The 27095-nt window shown below is 40.1% G+C and overlaps 1 protein-coding gene and 1 long non-coding RNA gene across 6 annotated transcripts in view; both read left to right on the top strand.

Annotated features, from left to right (window-relative positions):
• LOC144901998 (uncharacterized) overlaps positions 1-3503 on the top strand; it is a 31381-nt gene extending 27878 nt beyond the window's left edge. The window contains exon 4 of the long non-coding RNA XR_013630217.1: positions 3215-3503. This is a non-coding gene — a long non-coding RNA (uncharacterized LOC144901998). The remainder of the gene's footprint in view (positions 1-3214) is intronic.
• A 3191-nt stretch (positions 3504-6694) lies between these two features.
• Positions 6695-23864, top strand: slco4a1 (solute carrier organic anion transporter family, member 4A1). 5 transcript variants are annotated; one of them, XR_013630215.1, is made up of 13 exons: positions 6695-6804; positions 13162-14139; positions 14300-14390; positions 15425-15546; positions 15617-15728; positions 15796-15950; positions 17716-17962; positions 19085-19250; positions 19320-19495; positions 19572-19636; positions 21128-21276; positions 21341-22065; positions 22234-23864. XR_013630215.1 is itself a non-coding variant. In XM_058085620.2 (12 exons), exons 2-12 carry the CDS (start codon positions 13335-13337, stop codon positions 21503-21505), a joined length of 2253 nt encoding a protein of 750 aa, XP_057941603.2. In that variant the 5' UTR covers positions 6695-6804; positions 13162-13334; the 3' UTR covers positions 21506-22111. The 5 variants fall into 5 exon arrangements, 3 of the variants coding, with proteins under 3 accessions (XP_057941603.2, XP_078654368.1, XP_057941604.2); XR_013630216.1 differs by lacking the exon at positions 22234-23864 and having other exon boundaries at positions 21341-21573; positions 21697-22111; XM_058085620.2 differs by lacking the exon at positions 22234-23864 and having other exon boundaries at positions 21341-22111.
• The last annotated feature ends 3231 nt before the right edge of the window (positions 23865-27095 follow it).

Genomic DNA, 27095 nt, shown 5'->3' on the forward strand with positions numbered 1-27095 from the left:
AACTTATTTTCGCGGTGCATTTATACCCATACTTATGCTAGTTCCGGCGACAACACTTCCGATGTCCGCTTTCCTTAGGATGGCTGTGTCTTCCAGCACAACACGATTTGATGATTTAGTTACTGTCGTAACTTATTTTCGAGGTGCATTTATACCCATACTTATGCTAGTTCCGGCGACAACACTTACGATGTCCGCTTTCCTTAGGATGGCTGTGTCTTCCAGCACAAGACGATTTGATGATTTAGTTACTGCCGTAACTTATTTTCGAGGTGTTTTTATACCCGTACTTATGCTAGTTCCGGCGACAACACTTCCGATGTTCGCTCTCATTGGGATGGCTGTGTCTTCCAGCACGAGACGATTTGATGATTTAGTTACTGCCGTAACTTATTTTCGAGGTGCATTTATACCCGTACTTATGCTAGTTCCGTCAACAACAACAGCAGCAGCGACAACACTTACGATGTCCGCTCTCCTTGGGATGGCTGTGTCTTCCAGCACAACACGATTTGACGATTTAGTTACTTCCGTAACTTATTTTCGAGGTGCTTTTATACCCGTACTTATGCTAGTTCCGGCGACAACACTTCCGATGTCCGCTTTCCTTAGGATGGCTGTGTCTTCCAGCACAACACGATTTGACGATTTAGTTACTTCCGTAACTTATTTTCGAGGTGCTTTTATACCCGTACTTATGCTAGTTCCGTTAACAACAACAGCAGCAGCGACAACACTTACGATGTCCGCTCTCCTTGGGATGGCTGTGTCTTCCAGCACAACACGATTTGACGATTTAGTTACTTCCGTAACTTATTTTCGAGGTGCTTTTATACCCGTACTTATGCTAGTTCCGGCGACAACACTTCCGATGTCCGCTTTCCTTAGGATGGCTGTGTCTTCCAGCACAACACGATTTGACGATTTAGTTACTTCCGTAACTTATTTTCGAGGTGCTTTTATACCCGTACTTATGCTAGTTCCGGCGACAACACTTGCGATGTTCGCTCTCGTTGGGATGGCTGTGTCTTCCAGCACAAGACGATTTGATGATTTAGTTACTGCCGTAACTTATTTTCGAGGTGCATTTATACCCATACTTATGCTAGTTCCGTCAACAACAACAGCAGCAGCGACAACACTTACGATGTTCGCTCTCCTTGGGATGGCTGTGTCTTCCAGCACGAGACATGCTCCAGTCCTCGGGTAAAAAACTACTGACAGAAACGAGCATCTTGTTAAGTCTTTGTAGCGAAATTGAGACTAGCAAATAGCGACTAGTTGTGTTAGTCTGTGAGATAAAAATAGTTATGTCATGTTAGCTGCTACAATAATAATATCGCCGTAGCTCGGTTAATGTACAAGTCACTTCAGTACATTCGCCAAAGAATAAAGCCTTTTGTTTTGCAATCAACAAAGAGCTGTTCCTGGTGGAAAGGTTGCCAGTAAAGTGATTGCAAGCCTCCTTGACAGTATTGCACATTTCAGCAGTTTCCATTCACATTGTCCACATGTGGTGTTGCCTCTCTGATATGTGGAGACAAGGTCCAGTGCGACTCTCACTCTCTTTGGCACACACTCCACACACACACACACACACTCACACACACTTCCCCAACCTCATCGCTCATGTTCCGCCAAGCAATGGTGCAGAACAATTCAGGATCACATCTATTTCAATCTAAAATAATAATCCTTGTGGATAGAATAAATTATGGAGGCGACTCTCGCTGTGTTAGCACCAAGCTAATGATGCACAACCGGGTTATGTTCTTCATGGTCCAGCAGATGAATTTCACCTGACTTGGTTGGTCCGCCGACGTTTAATCAAGAGAACTTGTGAAGTCTTCATTCCGGGACCCTTGTACTTTGGAAAACGGTACCGATTTGGAATGTTTTTTCAAAATCCACCATAATTCCAAAGTGACTTTTTAAAGCTGTACTATAGGGAATCACACGTGTGAAAAATCAATCATTTATCTTGCTTAAAAAGGCTGCTTTTGAAGTAGTGTGTGTGTTAAGTTGCTGTGTGATGCATATAGTTTTGATTCCTTTAAATTCATTATTTCTCTTTAACCAAGCAAAAATATGGTTTCTCTGATTACTCGATTAATCGACAAATGTTTTGGTCGAATTACCAAAATATTCAATACCTACAGTCTTGATGGAAATAGTATACATATATATATATATATATATATACATATACTGTATGTATATGAATACTGTACTGTGATTGTGCTGAGTGCAAGGATGCTGACTTCGGGGTCCGTGGTTCTTCATGGTCCAGCAGATGAATTTCACCTGACTTGGTTGGTCCGCCGACGTTTAATCAAGAGAACTTGTGAAGTCTTCATTCCCGGGACTCTTGTACTTTGGAAAAAGGTGCGGATTTGGAATGTTTTTTTTCAACATCCACCATAATTCCAAAGTGACTTTTTAAAGCTGTACTATAGAGAACCGCATGTGAGAAAAATCTATAATTTCCCTTACTTGAAAAGGCTGCTTTTGAAGTAGTGTAAGTGTAAGTTGCTGTGTGATGCATATAGTTTTGATTCCTTTAAATTAACCAAGCAAAAATATGGTTTCTCAGATTATTTGATTAATCGACTAATCTTTTGGTAGAATACTCGATTACCAAAATATTAAATACCTACAGCCTTGATGGATATATTATACATATACTGTATGTACGTATATGAATACTGTATTGTGATTGTGCTGAGTGCAAGGATGCTGACTTCGGGGTCCGTGGCATTCATCACACTCACTCATACACACTGCAGCAGCAGCCCTGAGGCCTGACCCCGCTTTAATTATGAGCCGCCCAGCTAATCAATAGGAAAGAAAGATAATCCCATTTCAACACTCCATATGCATTTATGCCTGTGCCACCAGCATCGGCCTTCATTGCCATCAGATTGTGTTGTATATTTCAATGTACGTGTTCCATAATGTGCTGCAGAGCTTGACAATAACTACAACAATATAAATAATTATGAACAGAATTATTATCATGGAGCATTGTTTTAATTAACAGTGTGTGTTATGCAACATGTATAGTTTAAAAGTGATTTTAATAAACCCTACTGAGAACACACTAATTTGTGTGTCTGTAGCTTTAATGCTAATGAGCTGTTTTTTTTTACATGTACAGTACATCATAATATCACTTTATTTCCTGTCACGTCATTCCACTCCTCTGTGTCCACAGTAACGGGCCAGTAAAAAAATGACAGATGTCTTGCATCCATCAGAACCCGAGCTGGATTCTTTGCCGGGACATGACATCATTCCACGCAAAGCGATACTTCACTTTTACATGGCACGTTATGGCGGCCATGTAATGCACAGGGAGGAGTCGTCAACTCATGAAAGGAATACTTTACCGTCCACTCCATACTGATAGACTTACAATACAGCTAAATGCAATACAATATGAAGTGTTTATACACTTAATACGCTGGTTATTCATTATGCATTGGAAGTATCATGAATGTTCAGCATCCAGTAGCTTTATTTAACTCCGCTTGTATATGCCATTTGAAATGAAAAAAGCCATAGCAATGCTGGAATAACTCCAGAAATAAGGTGGAATAAAATGGAATTATTCTAGCAATAAGGTGGAATTATTCCAGCATTGCTATGGCCTTTTCCATGCAAAAATGATCCCAGAGTTATTGCTGGAATTATTCCATCTTATAAGATGGAATAAGATGGAATAATTCCAGCAATAAAGTGGAATTATTCCATCTTATTCCAATTTATTGCTGGAACCTTTTTCCATGCAAAAATGATCCCAGACTGAAATGAAAATGAAAATAAGGTGGAATTATTCCAGCATTGCTATGGCCTTTTCCATGCAAAAATGATCCCAGAGTTATTGCTGGAATTATTCCACCTTATAAGATGGAATAAGATGGAATAATTCCAGCAATAAAGTGGAATTATTCCATCTTATTCCAATTTATTGCTGGAACCTTTTTCCATGCAAAAATGATCCCAGACTGAAATGAAAAAAGCCATAGCAATGCTGGAATAAGCAATAAACTGGAATAAGATGGAATAATTCCAGCAATAACTCTGGGATCATTTTTGCATGGAAAAGGCCATAGCAATGCTGGAATAATTCCACCTTATTGCTGGAATAATTCCATCTTATTCCGGTTTATTGCTGGAACCTTTTTTTCCATGCAAAAGTGATCCCAGACTGAAATGAAAAAGGCCATGGAATAAGCTGGAATAATTCCACTTTATTGCTGGAATTATTCCATCTTATTCCGGTTTATTGCTGGAACCTTTTTCCATGCAAAAGTGATCCCAGACTGAAATGATATTATACTTGTACTGTTGTTTATAATGAACTCATTGTATTCTCGCTTGAGCAGTTTGCTACTAACCGGTATGGCAACATTGGTTTTGTTGCTGCTGTCATTTTTCTTTCCACTTTCTCATGCACTTCTAATCATTTAGTTGCCAAACTAACATTTTGATATGCACATTTATCGCTGCATAAACTTCAAGATGTTGCTACCCAGTTGGTGTTGTGAAAGTCTTGCATGTTATACTTGTCGTACTTAGAAATCTGTTATTACAACATTGGTTCTGTGTTTTACAATAATAAAATGTTACACTTGTCGTACTTACAGCTCAGTTATTACAACATTGGTTCTATGTTTTACAATAATAAAATATTACACTTGTACTAACAACTCTGCTATTACAACATTGGTTCCATGTTTTACATTAATAAGATGTTACACTTGTCGTACTTCTACTCCACTATTACAACATTGGTTCTGTATTGTACAATAATGCAATGTTACACATGTCGTACTTACAAAACTCAGCTATTACAACATTGGTTTTCTGTTGTACAATAACACAATGTTATACTTGTCGTACTTACAACTCAGCTATTATAACATTGGGTCTGTGTTTTACAATAATAAAATGTTACACTTGTCGTACTTACAACTCAGCTAATACAACATTGGTTCTATGTTTTAAATCATAAAATGTTGCACTTGTTGTATTTACAACTCTGCTATTACAACATTGGTTCTCTGTTGTACAACAACACAATGTTATACTTGTCATACTTACAAAACTCAGCTATTACAACATTGGTTCTGTGTTATACAATAACACAATGTTACACTTGTACTTACAACTCAGCTATTACAACATTGGTTCTGTGTTGTACAACAATACAGTGTTACACTTGTCGTACTTACAACTCAGCTATTACAACATTGGTTCTATGTTGTACAATAACACAATGTTACACTTGTCGTACTTACAACTCAGCTATTACAACATTGGTTCTGTATTGTACAATAATAAAATGTTATACATGTCGTACTTACACAACTCTGCTATTACAACATTGGTTCTGTGTTGTACAATAATGAAATGACCATGTGGTCAAAGAAATGTATGTTTTCCTTCCACTTTCTCATACACTCAAATCATTATTAAAGTAAAAAAGAATACCAGTACATTGTTCTATGTTCTACAACAATTTGGGGGCTTTTGGAAGGTGACAAAATGGTTTGATAATGTATTTATCTATTATATATATTTATATATTATATGTATATATATATATATATTACATCATATTATGTATTTAGATTAGTATTATAATTTCTATTGCATTATATTGGGATTGCAAAGCATAAGTCAGCCAACTGACTGCACACTAGATCAGAACGCCGGGACTATACTGCCCTCTTGTGGTGGTAGTTGGACTGCAACGGTATATAGCGGAACCTTGGTTACCATCAATCATTTGTTCCCGAGGGTCTGACGCTAACCAAATACATTTTTCCCAGAAAAAATAATGTAAATCTAATCCCATACGTTCAAGAAAGTCAAAAATTTGTATGGTAATGGTTGAATTTTATTTGAACCTGCATCAAGTTAGATACTGCAGAGAATATTGAGCATTACCTTCATGTAGGGTAAGTCAAGTGGTCCGTGAAAAATGTATTTGCCATGTTTGTTTGCTCTTTTATTTTCAATTCCAACCCCCTTTTTGTCATTTAATATAATTAATCATTTATTATTATATCAGCTTGTTTAATTAAATGTATGCATTTGATTAAACAGAGGGGTTGTTCAGGAATATGTCATATAGTGCAATGTTGCCCTCTAGTGGTCATATGTTGTATTGTAATGTTAAGGCCACAAGAACAATACCATCATAAAGTCTCAAAAGAAAAAAAGTCATATTTATACGAGACAAAAGTAAGATAAAGGTATATTCAATTAAAATTTCATGAGTGAAAAAGAAAGAAAATAAATAATAATAATTTATAAACATAAAACATAACATGTCTACATAAAACAGAATAAATCTGTTAAGAATTAATATTATTAAAAAAAATACTAAATATAATATAATAATAAGGGTTGCTATCACTAAGCACTCCAACACCTGAACAATCAGATGGGAATTTCAGCTCTTCCTAGACAGCCGGTACTTTTGGTTCGGCTCCGAAATGACTCCTCGGATTAAATTTCCAACTACTTACCGTAAAACAAAACAACATCAATAAGCATTGCACGTCCAACTTATAACTTAACATTTACAAAGCTAGAAGACAAAGCAGTACCCTCTGTCTTTTTAAGATAAAATAAAATGATAAAAAAACGACTCGTTCGCTTCCACGATCGTTCACAAACGACCCATCACTAGCAACAACGTGTTTGGTGTCAGCATGCAGCAAGCAGCACACTGACAGCACATCTATCTCTCTCAGGAAAGCAGCCGTGATGTACATGGAGGTCCATTTCAAGGTAAAGTAAAGCCTCTGACCAAAAAAAGCATCGTTTTTAACATTGGGGTCATTAACATGCGGCAAATATGCCGGAAGCATGCGTCGTGTTTACCGAGCACACACACTCAAGGTTGTCGTCCATTGTAGTCCATTCTCAGACGATATGTGTCATGGAGGCTGACGATGACGTGTTGCTATTATTTTATTTTTTACATTGTTTGTCACACAAAGGTTAGGGTGTTTCCCGCCATGGGGGGGTTGGGGGTGGGGGGGGGGGCACCTTACACCCAGCATTCATGAGGAGGGGAAAAAAAAAACATGGCAACCTGCTCGATTATATTCACTCTTTAATGGCGATTCGGTCTGATTATTCATTGTCACCTTCAATTGGCATATAAAAATATATCACATTTTAGCATTTTATATCCAGTCAAAGGACAATACAAGACACATTGATGCATTTGAGCGTAGTCGGTGTACAGCTTTTATTTGTGACGTCCTGAAAATGAGTCAACATAAATATATTATTGTGTAAATATCTGGCAACAAAATGGAGTTTTCGTGATTATTAAGATGTTTTCTGGCTAAATTGAGCCTTAACTATTTTTGCCTTTTGTCTTTTTCATCATGGAGTCATGAACGTTGACTCTAACTCAGACAAGTGAGGCCTGTAGTTCTTTGGTTTGCCGTTGTGGGGTCTTTTGTGACCTCTTGTATAAGTCATTGCTGCACTTATTTTGGTTGGCAACTCCTTGGAAGGTTCACCGCTGTTTGATGTTTTCGAATTGTGGCTAATGGCTCTCGCTGTGGTTCACTAGAGTCCCAAAGATTTAGAAATGGCTTTATAAACATTTTTAGACTGATATGTTTCAATTGCTGCTGGACCTACAATGGCTTTTGTTACCATAGCAATAGGCACAAGGGTTTGTGGACTGTTTGTGACCCGGTTCATAGAAGAACAGATGAGGTCCAGAGCAGGAGGACAGCCTGCCTGCCTCATTGTTCACTGAAGTGGACAAGCTAGCCCCACTCAGCTTTCCATGTCTTTTGTTCTACGTCAAAGGCATCGGTAGGGACTAGGACGAGCAAATTCACACTAGAAATATGTCAAGGTAATATCGGAGACAGCGCTCATTTCTCCTACGCCTGAAAGCAGTCGTCACCAGCAAGAATGTTGGCATTTATTGTGTTTGGATGCATGGCGAGCAGCATATCATGCACTGTCTTTGTTTGTGTGTGTGTTGTTGTTGGGTTTTTTTGTATGTTTATGTCCCTTTTTCCATGCAAAAATGATCCCAGCCTGAAAAAGGCTATAGCAATGCTGGAATAATTCCAGCAATAAGATGGAATAATTCCAGCAATAAGGTGGAATTATTCCAGCATTTCTATGTCCCTTTTCCATGCAAAAATGATCCCAGACTGAAATGAAAAAGGCCATAGCAATGCTGGAATAATTCCATCAATAAGCTGGAATAAAATGGAATAATTCCAGCAGTAAGGTGGAATTATTCCAGCATTCCTATGGCCTTTTTCCATGCAAAAATGATCCCAGACTGAAATGAAAAAGGCTATAGCAATGCTGGAATAATTCCAGCAATAAGATGGAATAATTCCAGCAATAAGGTGGAATTATTCCAGCATTTCTATGTCCCTTTTCCATGCAAAAATGATCCCAGACTGAAATGAAAAAGGCCATAGCAATGCTGGAATAATTCCATCAATAAGCTGGAATAAAATGGAATAATTCCAGCAGTAAGGTGGAATTATTCCAGCATTCCTATGGCCTTTTTCCATGCAAAAATGATCCCAGACTGAAATGAAAAAGGCTATAGCAATGCTGGAATAATTCCAGCAATAAGGTGGAATTATTCCAGCATTTCTATGTCCCTTTTCCATGCAAAAATGATCCCAGACTGAAATGAAAAAGGCCATAGCAATGCTGGAATAATTCCATCAATAAGCTGGAATAAAATTGAATAATTCCAGCAGTAAGGGGGAATTATTCCAGCATTCCTATGGCCCTTTTCCATGCAAAAATGATCCCAGACTGAAATGAAAAAGGCTATAGCAATGCTGGAATAATTCCAGCAATAAGATGGAATAATTCCAGCAATAAGGTGGAATTATTCCAGCAATAAGATGGAATAATTCCAGCAATAAGGTGGAATTATTCCAGCATTTCTATGTCCCTTTTCCATGCAAAAATGATCCCAGATTGAAATGAAAAAGGCCATAGCAATGCTGGAATAATTCCATCAATAAGATGGAATAAAATGGAATAATTCCAGCAGTAAGGTGGAATTATTCCAGCATTCCTATGGCCTTTTTCCATGCAAAAATGATCCCAGACTGAAATGAAAAAGGCTATAGCAATGCTGGAATAATTCCAGCAATAAGATGGAATAATTCCAGCAATAAGGTGGAATTATTCCAGCACTTCTATGTCCCTTCTCCATGCAAAAATGATCCCAGACTGAAATTAAAAAGGCCATAGCAATGCTGGAATAATTCCATCAATAAGTTGGAATAAAATGGAATAATTCCAGCAGTAAGGTGGAATTATTCCAGCATTCCTATGGCCTTTTTCCATGCAAAAATGATCCCAGACTGAAATGAAAAAGGCTATAGCAATGCTGGAATAATTCCAGCAATAAGATGGAATAATTCCAGCAATAAGGTGGAATTATTCCAGCACTTCTATGTCCCTTCTCCATGCAAAAATGATCCCAGACTGAAATTAAAAAGGCCATAGCAATGCTGGACTAATTCCATCAATAAGTTGGAATAAAATGGAATAATTCCAGCAGTAAGGTGGAATTATTCCAGCATTCCTATGGCCTTTTTCCATGCAAAAATGATCCCAGACTGAATTGAAAAAGGCCATAGCAATGCTGGAATAATTCCACCTTATTTCCTCTAATAAGGTGGAATTATTCTAGCTTTTGCTTTCGTTCTAGAAAGCAAATGCAAGACTAGAAAATGATCCACACAGTCAACGTTGGAGGCACAATATAAGGAAAAAACCTTGAATGAACTTGAAGAAGTTCTTTTTCAGACGCATAACAAGCACTTCAGAGCATTTCCTCGCTTCTTCAGAAGCCTTTGTGTATGGCAACGGAGGAAAGACCTCCCTGACCCAAAACAAGCAGGTTTCTGCTGTGAAGATAAAACAAGTTATTACAATGCCTCATACTGATCTCACTTTGAAAACACAAATGAAAAAGCATTTGTGAGAAGCACAAAGAAAGCCTATAGAACAAGTGTGTCCTTGGTTCGATCATTTAGGATTGGGCGCGGGGGGGTACGATACACTCAGCTCATGAAACCAGACGATAAACGATATTGAGATGAAAAAGAGACGTATTTGAAGATGATTTCAGAAAACTGTAATAACAAAATACAGTATAGTACTGGACAATTTGAACTTAGAAGAACTTCCTGTATACAAGGCTAGTTAGCGTGAAATACAAGTATCAGACGATATCGATACCGTCCTTTTTTCCACTGATATGGGATGATACCGTTCTGTAGATGGATGGAAGTTTGTTGACAGGGCTACTATGTTGTTTGTTTTTCTGTCCATTTAAGTTTAATTTATGGTAATGGTTTAATTTCATTTGAACATGCATCAGGTTACAATTGCATTAAGTGCATCAAATGCATCAATTGGGTACCATAGTAAGTGTCGATATAGTGATATATATACAGCACATCATGACTGGTTCAAGACTCTTCATCCTTGTATTTAGCAAACATCAACTGCTTGTATTGTTTCTTGAATTGGCTCATCGTTGTGCATTGTTTGACTTCCTTACTCAATCCATTCCATAGTTTGATTCCACATACTGAAATGCTATGGCTTTTTAAAGTAGTCCTAGCATAGAAGTGTTTCAAATTTAGTTATATTTCTCGTCTCTTGTAGAGAAGTATTGGATGAAATTTAATTTAATTTAATTTAATTTAATTTAATTTAATTTAATTTAATTTAATTTAATTTAATTTAATTTAATTTAATTTAATTTAATTTAATTGTATTTAATTTAATTGTATTTTATTTTGTATTTTTTGATTTTAGAACTAAGGAGTTAGTATGTGGGTGGTTACCACACAGGCCTCACAGCTAGGAAACCCAAGTTCGATTCCACCCTTGGCCATCTCTGTGTGGAGTTTGGATGTTCTCCCCGTGCATGCGTGGGTTTTTTTTCCAGGTACTCCGGTTTCCTCCCACATTCCAAAAACATGCTAGGTTAATTAGCGACTCCAAATTGTCCATAGGTATGAATGTGAGTGTGAATGGTTGTTTGTCTATATGTGCGTATATTAGCGGTAGAAAATGAATTAATGAATGAGTTAGTATGTTCTCTATAGGCGGCATTATGAATTATCCTTACTGACCTTTTTTTGCAGTACATTTAGAAGATTGCTTTTATAGTTATTAGCCCATATTTCCACACAATAAGTTAGATATGGTAGAACCAGAGAGCAATAATTTCTGATTTAGAACAAATTTTGCTTTGCACCACCTTATGTTGTATATTTGTAATATGAGATTTCCAGCTCATATTTTCATCTATTGTGATATTTTTCTTCTCTAATTGAAAAGCTGCATTTTGTGTTGTCATCGAGTAATATTTACATTTGTTTTGTGATCTGAAATATTTAATGCTGACAGATATGCCCCCAAAAATCAAATCCCATCACCGTATCTGCATCCACGTTTTACAGTTTATTTACAGTCTTCACTATTTTCCCTTCCTGAAATGTGAGAGGATGTACTCACTTTCATGAAGATTGAGACTAGAATCACAAACTCTTGAACAGTACTAGTGGTTTTATGTCCCAGGTGGATTAAATAGCATCAGGGCGAGTACTGCCCTCCCCCATGGGCGTGCTGCCTCAGCACTCCGCTATAAGAGGCTTTCGGAGTTCTACAAAACTTATTTTCTCTTCAATCTGCCCACTCTTTTCTCCAGATTTCTCCAGACACATTGATCATGTGTGAGGATGGAGGTAGGTGACTGGAGCTCACTTTATTTATAATATTTTGGTTATGAATTCACTCGTGTATGCAGATTAAGGGTCAAATATATTTGTGTTAAAGGTACTCAAATCGATAAAATGTTCAAGTGTCAAAGATTCAAGGGGAAATGATTGACTTCGGTCATTCAGTCATTTTTTTTAAGAGTATATCACTTTAACCTGTACAAACATTCTAGTTATCATTCATTTCATACTTTTCATATCTACTGTTTGAATGTAAATTGTAGTACAAAGGGATCTGTATGAAGTACAAGAATGAAGTAGACAAGGGTCACATGAGTCTGTACAGTTTTTGGTTTCATTGTGACTCCCTGGTGACTTATTCTGGGCTGAAACTGAATTAAAATGCAACTGAAAATGAAAATGTGACCCCCCCACCCACCCACCCACTTGGGAGTTTCCACTATTCTGTGAAGACGTTGTACTATCTCACCAGAGTATTCTAGTCACACTTCTGTATTTTTTCATTATAGTGTAAATACTTCAATGAATGTTTACCTAATAAATAACCGATGGGGTCTGAAAAAAAGAGTGTTAACATTTGTGGCTGTAGACAACCTCCTGATTTTTAAAAAATTCCCTCTGCAAGTAGTATCTGCATTTAAAGGGGACCCTTTTATGGTCATTTTCTGCCCTTTGTATTTAGTTGTGTACTCCTATAGAGCAGCTACACACAATAACACGGCACAGAAAGATCTTCCAGAATCTGCACCTATTCAACTGTATTTTCTTGGATTTTCAAAACGATCTGTTTTAATTTATTACACCCATGGCTTGTCTTCGGCCACTCCGAAGCTTCACCCCACCCTCCACCCACTTGGGAGTTTCCACTATTCTGTGAAGACGTTGTACTATCTCACCAGAGTATTCTAGTCACACTTCTGTATTTTTACATTATAGTGTAAATACTTCAATGAATGTTTACCTAATAAATAACCGATGGGGTCTGAAAAAAAGAGTGTTAACATTTGTGGCTGTAGACAACCTCCTGATTTTTAAAAAATTCCCTCCGCAAGTAGTATCTGCATTTAAAGGGGACCCTTTTATGGTCATTTTCTGCCCTTTGTATTTAGTTGTGTACTCCTATAGAGCAGCTACACACAATAACACGGCACAGAAAGATCTTCCAGAATCTGCACCTATTCAACTGTATTTTCTTGGATTTTCAAAACGATCTGTTTTTAATTTATTACACCCATGGCTTGTCTCCGGCCACTCCGAAGCTCTCCCGAGGACTTCTGGACTACTGCCGAACCCCACTTTCGAATTTCGTCGGTATAGGAGTTGATAATAAATGAATAAAGATAAGTTGTAACTCATGTCTTGTTTTTTGTAGGATGCCATGAATCAACCAATCATGTTGCCTTATGAAACACCAGAGGAGCCTTAAGCAGCATTCTGCACTGTGGATGGACATCCTGCACAAAAGACTTTGTGGATTTAAACCTTCATCCGATTTTTGAGTCGACTTGTAACTATCTGGTTGTCTCCCCCAGCCAAGGACCGTCAATGCTCAATGCAAATGCGTCCTTCAGCTCCAGGCAGGAGCTCCTTGACTTTCATAACCTTCCCTTGAGTCCCTCTCTGGAAGCCGCCAGCCCCGTGGACTTTGACACCGAGGGTCCGGTTAGCTCAAGACTGCGGGATTCCGTCAGTCCGAATCGACCATGTATTTACACCAGGGATTCCACTCTTCCGGGGCAGCACTACGCAGCCCAGCCCCCCACACAGACTGGAATAAAAGCGACCTCCATGCACTCCAGTCAGCTATGCGGCTGGGGGGCTCTGACACTCAAAGCCATCCAAGTGTTCAACACCCCGCGATGGGTGCTGTTCTTCCTCAGCGTGGCCTCGTTCCTCCAGGGGATGATCATCAATGGCTTCATCAACACGGTGGTCACGTCCATCGAGAGGCGCTTCGATCTGCGCAGCTACCAGACGGGCCTCATCGTCAGCTCCTACGACATCGCCGCGTGCGTCTGCCTCGCCTTCGTCAGCTATTTCGGCGGGACTGGGCACAAGCCTCGCTGGCTCGGGTGGGGGGTTCTCCTCATGGCGTTGGGCTCTTTGGTGTTTGCATTGCCTCACTTCACCACGCCGCCCTACCAGGTCAGCATATCCGAGCAAGTCGAGATGTGCTCCGGCAACCGGACCAGCCTGTGTCGGGACAGCGATGGCGGGGGGCTGTCCGGGTATCGTTTCGTGTTCATGCTGGGGCAGTTTCTCCACGGCATGGGCGCTACACCACTTTACACTCTTGGAGTCACGTACCTGGATGAGAACGTCAAGTCCAACTACGGGCCTGTTTACATCGGTAAGTCACGTTTTGGTAGAGCGGAATCTGCTTTTAGCCACAAACTGTCTATGAAACCGGATTATTTCTAAACTATAAACACTTTTGAACTTGCAGAACAGGAAGTACTTTCTAAAAAAAAAAAATGACACACCCATGCATTGACTTTCTCTTCCCCCAGGGATTTTCTACACTGCAGCCATTGTGGGTCCAGCAGCAGGTTATCTGCTGGGGGGTTACTTCCTCAATATTTACACAGAGATCCACCTCACGTGAGTCTGCGTGTGTGTGTGTGTGTGTGTGTGTACGCCCTGTGGAGAATAAGAATAGAATTAGTATTTAAATATCCCCTAATATGCAAACATTACCTTTTTAGTTATGTTGTAACAGTAATATGAGTCCCTACTGCTTTCCTCACGAGGGTCGAGGGGGTGCTGGAGCCTATCCCAGCTGTCTTCATGCGTGAGGCGGGGTACACCCTGGACTGATGGCCAGCCAATCACAGGGCACATATAGACAAACAACCATTCACACTCACATTCATACCTATGGACAATTTGGAGTCGCTAATTAACCTAGCATGTTTTTTGGAATGTGGGAGGAAACCGGAATACCCGGAGAAAACCCACGCATGCACGGGGGAGAACATGCAAACTCCACACAGAGATGGCCGAGGGTGGAATTGAACTCAGGTCGTGCATAGAAGGGCATAGTCAGAATCCAAAAACTTACCACTTCCACATGGAACGAGAGGAATCTTTTTTTCACCGGGCACACATATAGACAAACAACCATTCACACTCACATTCATACCTATGGACTCCTATAGAGCAGCTACACACAATAACCCGCACAGAAAACTTTCTAGATCTTCCAGAATCTGCACCTATTCTAGCTGTATTTCCTTGGACTCACCTCAGTCACTGTCAAGCTGTATTCATATAGACAAACAACCATTCACACTCACATTCATACCTATGGACTCCTATAGAGCAGCTACACACAATAACCCGCACAGAAAACTTTCTAGATCTTCCAGAATCTGCACCTATTCTAGCTGTATTTCCTTGGACTCACCTCAGTCACTGTCAAGCTGTCTTCATATAGACAAACAACCATTCAACATGCAAACTCCACACAGAGATAGCCGAGGATGGAATTGAACCCTGGTCTCCTAGCTGTGAGGTCTGCGCGCTAACCACTAGAACACCGTGCCGCACCATTTGGAACTTTAATAATAATACATTTTATTTGTATAGCGCTTTGACGTTAACCCCCCTTATTTCACTCCACTGGGTGCCATCAGGACAGACATGACTCCAGAGACTCCGTTGTGGGTCGGTGCTTGGTGGATCGGTTTCCTGGTGGGAGGAGCAGCAGGTCTGTTGGTGGCGTTTCCAATCCTGGGCTACCCAAGACACCTACCAGGTGCTTAACATCTTGCAGTACGCAAAGTTCAGAGTCTTAAAAACCTGACTTGAATATCAAACATCTGCAGGTTCTCAAGAGCACAAGGCCATGCGGGTGTCCGAGGCCCACCAGCTAAAAGACGGCAGTCACACCACAGCTTTTGACCCTCAGTTTGGCAAGTCTGTCAAAGACATGCCCAGGTTTGTGTCTAATGTGCTAATTTGTGCAAGAACATATGGATTTATTTACTAATCCCTTCCCTTCCAGGTCTGTCCTGCTCCTCCTAAAGAATCCAACCTTCTTGTACTTGTGCTTGGCGGGGGCCACCGAAGCCACCCTCATCAGTGGCATGTCCACGTTTGGTCCAAAGTTCTTGGAGGCACAGTTCAGCATCAGTGCATCTGAAGCTGCTATGTGGTTTGGTAACAAATTCTCATTATTTTCCATTGAGAAAAGTAGAAGCATAAGTGAAGCGTTTTCTACTTCTGAAACTGGATGACTCAATGAGAAAAGGAAGTAAGGACACAGCTAGCATAGCAATGTAGCCCATCTTCTTCTTGCTGATATACAGTGGTGTAAAAAGTGTTGCCTGATTTTTATTTTTGCATGCTTGTCACACTTAAATACCGACAGCAAAATGTGGTGGTGGTAGTGTGATGGTCTGGGGCTTTTTGATGGTAGTGTGATGGTCTGTTTGATAGTGGTTTGATAGTGGTAGTGTGATGTTCTGGGGCTGTTTGATGGTGGTAGTGTTATGGTCTGTTTTGATAGTGGTAGTGTGATGTCTAAGGCTGTTTGATGGTGGTAGTGTGATGGTCTGAGGCTGTTTGATGGTGGTAGTGTGATGGTCTGTTTGATAGTGGTAGTGTGATGGTCTGAGGCTGTTTGATGGTGGTAGTGTGATGGTCTGTTTGATAGTGGTAGTGTGATGGTCTGGGGCTGTTTGATGGTGGTAGTGTGATGTCTGGGGCTGTTTGATGGTGGTAGTGTGATGGTCTGGGGCTGTTTGATGGTGGTAGTGTGATGTCTGGGGCTGTTTGATGGTGGTAGTGTGACGGTCTGGGGCTGTTTGATGGTACTAATGTTACGGTCTGGGGCTGTTTGATGGTGGTAGTGTGATGGTCTGTTTTGATAGTGGTAGTGTGATGTCTAAGGCTGTTTGATGGTGTTAGTGTGGTGGTCTGGGGCTGTTTGATGGTGGTAGTGTGGTGGTCTGGGGCTGTTTGATGGTGGTAGTGTGATGGTCTGGGGCTGTTTGATGGTGGTAGTGTGATGGTCTGTTTGATAGTGGTAGTGTGATGGTCTGGGGCTGTTTGATGGTGGTAGTGTGATGTCTTGGGCTGTTTGATGGTGGTAGTGTGATGGTCGGGGGCTGTTTGATGGTGTTTGATGGTGGTCGTGTGATGGTCTGGGGCTGTTTGATGGTGGTAGTGTGACGGTCTACTAATGTTACGGTCTGAGGCTGTTTGATGGTGGTAGTGTGATGGTCTGTTTTGATAGTAGTAGTGTGATGGTCTGGGGCTGTTTGATGGTGGTAGTGTGATGGTCTGGGGCTGTTTGGTGGTAGTGTGATGGTCTGATTGATAGTGGTAGTGTGATGGTCTGGGGCTGTTTGATGCTTCAGGACCTGGAATACTTGCTGTGATAAATGGAACCATGAATTTTACTGTCCAGCAAACAATCCTGAAGAAGAATGTCTGGCCATCTGTTGGTGACCTCAAACTGAAACTGAAGCAGGCCAAGATCCAAGAAACCACCTCTGATTGGCTGAAGAAAACCACAATGAAGACTTTGGAGTGGCATTGCCAAAGTCCTGACCTGAATCCTAATGAGATGCTGTAACATCATGACCTTAAAAAGGCTTCATGCTGGAAAACCTGATCATTTGACTCAATTCCAACAATTCTGCAAAGATGAGTGAGCCAAAATTCTTCCACAGCGCTGTAAGAGACCCATTGTACAGTTGCTGCTAATGGGGGCCCCAGTAGCCTCGCATCAAGTATGCCCAAAACAATTTTTGAAGTGATTAACAAGAACGGTGGAGCTACTCATTACTGAGTCCGACTGAGAGTTTCTTTGTAATTTTTGGAGCTATGGCCTATTTTCAACACTCATTGAAATGTACTTAATATTTCATATTTGATATGTGTAGTTCTGGCTTATGAACAAACGGTCCCTTTGCTTTAGGCTTCATGGTGGTACCAGCAGGAGGAGGGGGCACCTTCCTGGGCGGCTACATTGTAAAGAGACTGAACCTCCGCTGTCGAGACATCATCCGTTTCTGTGGGGTCTGCGCCGTCGTCAGCCTGATCTCTATCTTCATCTTTGTCGTCCACTGCCCCAACGTGCCAATGGCCGGCGTTGATGCTCCGTACGTGGCGTCAGTCAGTCACGCGTATGACCAGCCCAAGCACCCGGACAACAATGGAAACTGGTAGGAAAAATCCTCCATGCCAAATCATGGAAAAATCAACATAATCTGTCAGTATTAAGCATTGGGTACATTGAAACATATCACATAGTAAAATTGACAGTTGGACATGTAGCAAAGCTTATTTTAGGCTCCTCTCCTTGCATTTTGTATCAATTGTTATATATTTGTTCACTTCCTGTATTCCAAATATACCCTTTGCTAGTTTAAAATATATTGGCAAATGTGCCACTACAAATAACATTGCTAAGTCATGTTAGTACTGTACACAGAAGTGGTTAGCATGCAGGCCTCACAGCTAGGAGACCCAAGTTCGATTCCACCCTCGGCCATCTCTGTGTGGAGTTTGCATGTTCTCCCCGTGCATGCGTGGGTTTTCTCCGGGTACTCCGGTTTCCTCCCACATTCCAAAAACATGCTAGGTTAATTGGCGACTCCAAATTGTTCAAATTGACTCCAAAAGATTCACACACCATAGTTTTTAATATACTTAACTGTCAAGTGTAAAAAGAAGTTAACCACTGTATAATGAAGCTTGAAGAGTACTTGCCTGAAGTGGAGGGGGAAAAAAAACATAAAAACGTACTTCTTAAACTGCAGTTTTTGCATTCTACTGTCACACGAGCACAAAAAGAAGTTTAAAAACAGTACAATAAAACTAAAACAAAGCAAAAATACACACAATGACTTTAAGAAAATTCTCTTTTAACCCTAAAAGTGAATGTACTTCTAGCTAAGGTAACTAAGTTTTGGCAAAATATCAGTTCTCAACAAAAAAAAGGGATAAAAATTTAACCACTCCGGTTTCCTCCCACATTCCAAAAACATGCTAGGTTAATTGGCGACTCCAAATTGTCCATAGGTATGAATGTGAGTGTGAATGGTTGTTTGTCTATATGTGCCCTGTGATTGGCTGGCCACCAGTCCACAGTCTCGCCCAAAAACAGCTGGGATAGGCTCCAGCACCTCCTGTGAGGATAAGCGGTAGAAAATGAATGAATGAATACTTCGACACACCAACGTTCCTTTTCCACATGATTCCACATTTTATTCATCGCGCAGTCATCAACACAGCTTGTGTACTTCCCTGTTTTTTCCCCGTGTTCTTGGCGATGGGTCCTTCAGGAGTTCCTCAGTCCCGCAGAGTTTAACAGTGGCCTGCAATGCCGGGTGCGGCTGCACCCAGGAGCTGTACAACCCGGTGTGCGGTGCAGACGGCCTCATGTATTACTCCCCCTGCCACGCCGGCTGCAGCGGCATCAACCACACAGATGTGTCCACTGGCAAAAAGGTAAAGACAAAGTCAATAAAACTAGGATGGTGATGCACGAGTGTCTTACATCTGTGGCGTCCTGTGTAGGTGTACTCCGGTTGCAGCTGCGTCGCGGCCAACGGATCACTGGAACGCGCTGGAGTCGCCGTGGCGGGGAAGTGCAGGAGCACCTGCAACCACATGCCGGCTTTCCTGGCTTTTTGCTTCATCATCATATGCTTCACTTTCCTCTGTAGCATCCCGGCACTCACCGCCACGCTCAGGTCGGGCATTAAAATATGGCAGCTGTTTCATTAGAGGTGTTTTTATAGATATATGTTAACTCTTATATGCCTGTAGGTGCGTGCCTGACAGCCAGAGATCCTTCGGACTTGGGATCCAGTGGATCATAGTTCGTACCTTTGGTAAGGTTACAATGAAACCTTTATAGACGCTTTTGTCTGATAATATTCTCATCATTTTAAGATTTTATTCCAACTTTTTTCTTGTGAAAAATCTGATTTGAATCTTACAAGACAAGATTCAGTCTTGTAAATTACTCTTAATAATTTTAAGGTTTTATTCTACTAATATTTAACACTGAAAACAATGGACGGACATAAGGTGTAATGGTAATGGTTTTATTTCATTTGAACATGCTGCAACCGGATTACAATTGAATGCATCACATAATCAGTTCACGGTTCCACATGTCCAAAAGGAGTAGGAAGAAGCAAAGCTTATTAAATCCTACCCCTCCATCTGGTACTTTTACATTCAGTAACTGTTACATTTGTTCACTTCCTACTTACTTTACTTTTACTTTTACTTTTACTTTTACTTTTACTTTTACTTTTACTTTTACTTTTACTTTTACTTTTACTTTTACTTTTACTTTTACTTTTACTTTATACTGTTATTTTATACTGTTATTTTGTCAAGTACCAAAGTAGGAGGTTACTTTACCTTACTTTACTTTTATTCTGTTATTTTGTCACTTACCAAAGTAGGAGGTGATTTTGCTTTGCTTTGCTTTGCTTTTGCTTTGCTTTTGCTTTGCTTTGCTTTGCTTTGCTTTGCTTTTGCTTTGCTTTTGCTTTACTTTTGCTTTACTTTTGCTTTACTTTTGCTTTACTTTTACTTTTACTTTATACTGTTATTTTATACTTTTATTTTGTCAAGTACCAAAGTAGGAGGTTACTTTACTTTACTTTTATTCTGTTATTTTGTCACTTACCAAAGTACGTTTGCTTTTGCTTTGCTTTTGCTTTGCTTTTGCTTTGCTTTTGCTTTGCTTTTGCTTTGCTTTTGCTTTACTTTTACTTTTACTTTATACTGTTATTTTATACTTTTATTTTGTCAAGTACCAAAGTAGGAGGTGATTTTACTTTGCTTTGCTTTGCTTTTACTTTTACTTTATCTTTATACTGTTATTTTATACTTTTATTTTGTCAAGTACCAAAGTAGGAGGTTACTTTACTTTACTTTTATTCTGTTATTTTGTCACTTACCAAAGTAGGAGGTGATTTTACTTTGCTTTGCTTTGCTTTGCTTTGCTTTGCTTTTGCTTTACTTTTACTTTACTTTTACTTTTACTTTATACTGTTATTTTATTCTGTTATTTTGTCACGTACCAAAGTAGGAGGTGTTATGACCATCCAGTGACATAATGGGTACCATAGTAAGTGTCAATATAGTGATATATATAGCACATCATGACTGGTTCAAGACTCTTCATCCTTGTATTTAGCAAACATCAACTGCTTGTATTGTTTCTTGAATTGGCTCATCGTTGTGCATTGTTTGACTTCCTTACTCAATCCATTCCATAGTTTGATTCCACATACTGAAATGCTATGGCTTTTGTTATGGTCTTATGCTTTGATCTTAACTCGTCATCCGCCCTTCCCCCGCAGGCGGCATTCCGGGACCCATTGCCTTTGGCTCCATGATCGACATCTCCTGCTTACTGTGGCAGGATCAGTGTGGAGATCAGGGCTCCTGTTACGTCTACCAGAACTCAGCCATGAGCCGCTACACGCTTGTTGCGGGCATCATCTACAAGGTAAACACAGGAAAACCCAATAGTAGACTTCACCCTATTGGCTTTTGGTATTCGCTCATCTCAGGTTTTGGGCACCGTCTTCTTCTTGCTGGCCAGCGTCTTGTACCAACCTCCTCCTGAGTCGCCTCAAAGCAGCTGCCAAAACACCAACCCGGAAAGCGGGGACTTGAGCAACTTGAAAGATCTTCCAGCAGATGGCGTCATAGTCAACCTGCATGCCAAGTTATGATGTTGAAGAACCATTGGATGATGCTATGGTGCTTATCTCAGATACCTTCAGCCTTCTCTCAGCCAAAGGTAGATTTGACAACTTTAAAAGACAATTTAAAGAATGAGGTGTCCATGAAGAACCAACGTTTGGTCCTTCTCATGTCTTATAGTCTTTGCTCTTAACCAACCTTCTCCAACTTGTCCGATTAGCGTCTAGGTCCACAGACTTCCACACTGAAATCAGCCAATTAAAATCGGTCTACAGCTTTGACGATTGTCCTACTATCCCCAACCATCCTCCATGTCCGTGTCCGCCAATTGGAGCAGTTCTGGTGAGAATGTTGACCATTTTTTAGTTTGTGTCCATGTCCACTGCAGTCCTTGACCAACCTGCCAGATTAGCCTCGAGTTGATATGAACTTTCCACACCAAAATTTGCACCAATTGGAGATCTTCTGAATGTTGATTGGCCCTTCCTTTTTTACCCGAAAAGTGCATTAGAAGCAAGTTGGAAAAAATGAGTCTGGCATTTTATGCCATTTTTGGATGCTTCTGGGGCCCCTGTTGAGTGTGTGTGAGGTTTCCCATGTTTTTCTGACCAGAAAAGTGCATTAGAAGCAAGGTGAAAAAATGACAAAAAACGACATACTAACCCCTTACGTTTTTTGGCAAAAATCACTGCGCTAGAACTCTGGCATTTTCTGCCATTTTTGGATGCTTCTGGGGCCCCTTTTAAGTGTGTGTGAGGTTTCCTGTGTTTTTTTGACCAGAAAAGTGCATTTGAAGCAAGTTGAAAAAAATGACAAAAAACGACATACTAACCCCTTACGTTTTTTGGCAAAAATCACCGCGCTAGAACTCTGGCATTTTCTGCCATTTTTGGATGCTTCTGGGGCTCCTGTTGAGTCTGTGTGACGTTTCCCCTGTTTTTTTGACCAGAAAAGTGCATTAGAAGCAAGTTTAAAAAAAAAAACGAAAAAACAAAAACGACATACTAACCCCTTACGTTTTTTGTCAAAAATCACCGCCCTCAAACTCTGGCATTTTATGCAATTTTTGGATGCTTCTGGGGCCCCTGTTGAGTGTGTGTGAGGTTTCCTGTGTTTTTTTGACCAGAAAAGTGCATTAGAAGCAAGTTGAAAAAAATGACAAAAAACGACATACTAACCCCTTAGGTTTTTTGGCAAAAATCACCGTGCTAGAACTCTGGCATTTTCTGCCATTTTTGGATGCTTTTGGGGCCCCTTTTGGGGTGTGTGTGTGAGGTTTCCCCTGTTTTTTTTACCCAAAAAGTGCAAACAGATTAGCATTGATGCTAACAACACTACTTATGGTGGTCAAGATGAGCTATTTGCTATTTGCTAACTGTTCGCCAATAAAAAAAAAAGCCATGACTTCATAAATGAGGAACAATGAGGAACTTAATCACTCTTCCATCAAGTTATGTAGTATTTGGAACTGTTACAAGTGCTCATGACACCAAAACACTTGCTAATATTATTTTTGCCGTGAAATATGACACTGAAATGCATATTTTTATTTCTAGTTAATGGGAAAACGCACATGTACAGTATATTTTTTTTAATGCAGCAAGGTCTGTGTTAACATTTAAACCAACTTTGCTTTCGACTAGATTGTTGCGACACGTGACACGCTATTAGCAGCTTCAGTTTAATTTTGAAAGACAAGCACAGATCATGTCGATTTATTCGCCCCATAATTCTATGATTAAATCATTTAAATAAAAAAAAAAATCTCAAGAATTTTAGCACAGTTACAACTTTTTTCTCATAACTTTCTTACTTAGTCATGATTAAATTACAAAAAACGTAGTAAAACTTATGTCATTTTTCTCACAAAAAAATTTTGTGTGTGTGGGGGGGGGTTGATTTTACAACGTTAATGTTGTATTACAATGTTATTGTCATTATACAGTATTTACATTGGCTTAATTCTCCTTGAAATGAAGATGTCACTTCCTGTCATGTGATTGTTGATCACCAAAAAGTGCATTGTTACTTCACTTCCTTGTGTGACTATTATATTTATTATATTGATGTGATTATTTTCATGTTGAAGCTCATTCAGTCATGGTTGACTGTACAAATACGCCAAAGCGGCTTCCTGCTTTCTCGCTGCCTTTCATACGCAATAGTTGATGTATGAGATCATGTTTGACGTGATTTCTGGCTGTAAAGGAATTATTCCATATGTTGTTATTGTTGTTATAGTGGACTGAGTGAACAGTACAGTTTTGATATGTGTTTATTTTTTGGGGGGGTACTATGGACTGTGTTTTTTTTTTTTTTAAGGAAAGGTGGAGCTGAATTACGCAACTTTTTTACAGGCTGATTCAAAGATGTCAAGTGTTTCATAAATAAATCTTCACATCTTAAATGTGACTTTGTGGTTTACTTGAGTTATTCATGATCAGGGTTAGGATGTTTTTGACCCGAAAAGTGCATTAGAAGCAAGTTGAAAAAAATTAAAAAAACAACATACTTCTGTAAAAAAAATGACAAAAAACGACATACTAACCCCTTACGTTTTTTTGTCAAAAATCGCCGCCCTCAAAATCTGGCATTTTATGCCATTTTTGGATGCTTCTGGGGCCCCTGTTGAGTGTGTGTGCGGTTTCCCGTGTTTTTTTGACCAGAAAAGTGCATTAGAAGCAATTTGAAAAAATGACAAAAAACGACATACTAACCCCTTACGTTTTTTTGTCAAAAATTGCCGCCCTCAAAATCTGGCATTTTATGCCATTTTTGGATGCTTCTGGGGCCCCTGTTGAGTGTGTGTGAGGTTTCCCGTGTTTTTTTGACCAGAAAAGTGCATTAGAAGCAAGTTGAAAAAATGACAAAAAACGACATACTAACCCCTTGCGTTTTTTTGTAAAAAATCGCCGCCCTCAAAATCTGGCATTTTATGCCATTTTTGGATGTTTCTGGGGCCCCTGTTGAGTGTGTGTGAGGTTCCCCGTGTTTTTTTGACCAGAAAAGTGCATTAGAAGCAAGTTGAAAAAATGACAAAAAACGACATACTAACCCCTTACGTTTTTTTGTCAAAAATTGCCGCCCTCAAAATCTGGCATTTTATGCCATTTTTGGATGCTTCTGGGGCCCCTGTTGAGTGTGTGTGAGGTTTTCCGTGTTTTTTTGACCAGAAAAGTGCATTAGAAGCAAGTTGAAAAAATGACAAAAAACGACATACTAACCCCTTACGTTTTTTTGTCAAAAATCGCCGCCCTCAAAATCTGGCATTTTATGCCATTTTTGGATGCTTCTGGGGCCCCTGTTGAGTGTGTGTGCGGTTTCCCGTGTTTTTTTGACCAGAAAAGTGCATTAGAAGCAATTTGAAAAAATGACAAAAAACGACATACTAACCCCTTACGTTTTTTTGTCAAAAATTGCCGCCCTCAAAATCTGGCATTTTATGCCATTTTTGGATGCTTCTGGGGCCCCTGTTGAGTGTGTGTGAGGTTTCCCGTGTTTTTTTGACCAGAAAAGTGCATTAGAAGCAAGTTGAAAAAATGACAAAAAACGACATACTAACCCCTTGCGTTTTTTTGTCAAAAATCGCCGCCCTCAAAATCTGGCATTTTATGCCATTTTTGGATGTTTCTGGGGCCCCTGTTGAGTGTGTGTGCGGTTTCCCGTGTTTTTTTGACCAGAAAAGTGCATTAGAAGCAAGTTGAAAAAATGACAAAAAACGACATACTAACCCCTTGCGTTTTTTTGTCAAAAATCGCCGCCCTCAAAATCTGGCATTTTATGCCATTTTTGGATGTTTCTGGGGCCCCTGTTGAGTGTGTGTGCGGTTTCCCGTGTTTTTTTGACCAGAAAAGTGCATTAGAAGCAAGTTGAAAAAATGACAAAAAACGACATACTAACCCCTTACGTTTTTTTGTCAAAAATTGCCGCCCTCAAAATCTGGCATTTTATGCCATTTTTGGATGCTTCTGGGGCCCCTGTTGAGTGTGTGTGAGGTTTCCCGTGTTTTTTTGACCAGAAAAGTGCATTAGAAGCAAGTTGAAAAAATGACAAAAAACGACATACTAACCCCTTACGTTTTTTGTCAAAAATCACCGCCCTCAAAATCTGGCATTTTATGCCATTTTTGGATGTTTCTGGGGCCCCTGTTGAGTGTGTGTGCGGTTTCCCGTGTTTTTTTGACCAGAAAAGTGCATTAGAAGCAAGTTGAAAAAATGACAAAAAACGACATACTAACCCCTTACGTTTTTTTGTCAAAAATTGCCGCCCTCAAAATCTGGCATTTTATGCCATTTTTGGATGTTTCTGGGGCCCCTGTTGAGTGTGTGTGAGGTTTCCCGTGTTTTTTTGACCAGAAAAGTGCATTAGAAGCAAGTTGAAAAAATGACAAAAAACGACATACTAACCCCTTACGTTTTTTGTCAAAAATCACCGCCCTCAAAATCTGGCATTTTATGCCATTTTTGGATGTTTCTGGGGCCCCTGTTGAGTGTGTGTGCGGTTTCCCGTGTTTTTTTGACCAGAAAAGTGCATTAGAAGCAAGTTGAAAAAATGACAAAAAACGACATACTAACCCCTTACGTTTTTTTGTCAAAAATTGCCGCCCTCAAAATCTGGCATTTTATGCCATTTTTGGATGTTTCTGGGGCCCCTGTTGAGTGTGTGTGAGGTTTCCCGTGTTTTTTTGACCAGAAAAGTGCATTAGAAGCAAGTTGAAAAAATGACAAAAAACGACATACTAACCCCTTACGTTTTTTGTCAAAAATCACCGCCCTCAAAATCTGGCATTTTATGCCATTTTTGGATGTTTCTGGGGCCCCTGTTGAGTGTGTGTGCGGTTTCCCGTGTTTTTTTGACCAGAAAAGTGCATTAGAAGCAAGTTGAAAAAATGACAAAAAACGACATACTAACCCCTTACGTTTTTTTGTCAAAAATTGCCGCCCTCAAAATCTGGCATTTTATGCCATTTTTGGATGTTTCTGGGGCCCCTGTTGAGTGTGTGTGAGGTTTCCCGTGTTTTTTTGACCAGAAAAGTGCATTAGAAGCAAGTTGAAAAAATGACAAAAAACGACATACTAACCCCTTACGTCATGGTCCATGGGACCAGAGTTCAAAGCCTGGTCAGGACAGTTAAGTTAAGTTACGCTTGTTTTTGCTACCTCTCAAGGTTCAACATGCATCGTAATGATCACCTCCATTATAACATGCGGCAAGCTTGCCAGCTGAATGGCGCAGTTGGTAGCAGCGGTGCGTCACGGTCGATGGGACCATAGTTCAAAACCCGGTCACGTCCAATGTTGCTTGTTTTGCAATTTTGTCAGGTTCAGCATGTATTGTGATCATGACCTCCGTTATATCATCCAGCATGCTTGCTGGTTGGGTGGCTCAGGTTGTAGCACCGCTGATTCATGGTGTGGGAGCGTTTGGTTCAAATCCCAGCAGCAGTTGCAAAGGTAGCAATCTTGTAGAATTTTTATTTGAAGTTTTGTAAAAAATGTTTAAAAGCCAGCCGACTATTCCTATCCACCCCACGCGCAACCTCCCTCACAACCGCCATGCCCCCCCCCCCCCACCTCGCCACCCTCCACCCCTCCGGCCATCCCCCACTATACGAGTTTG

The sequence above is a fragment of the Doryrhamphus excisus genome, linkage group LG17 (assembly GCF_037039965.1).
Source record: "Doryrhamphus excisus strain RoL-2023G ecotype Guam linkage group LG17, RoL_Dexc_Guam_v1.1, whole genome shotgun sequence".
NCBI classification, from domain to species: domain Eukaryota; kingdom Metazoa; phylum Chordata; class Actinopteri; order Syngnathiformes; family Syngnathidae; genus Doryrhamphus; species Doryrhamphus excisus.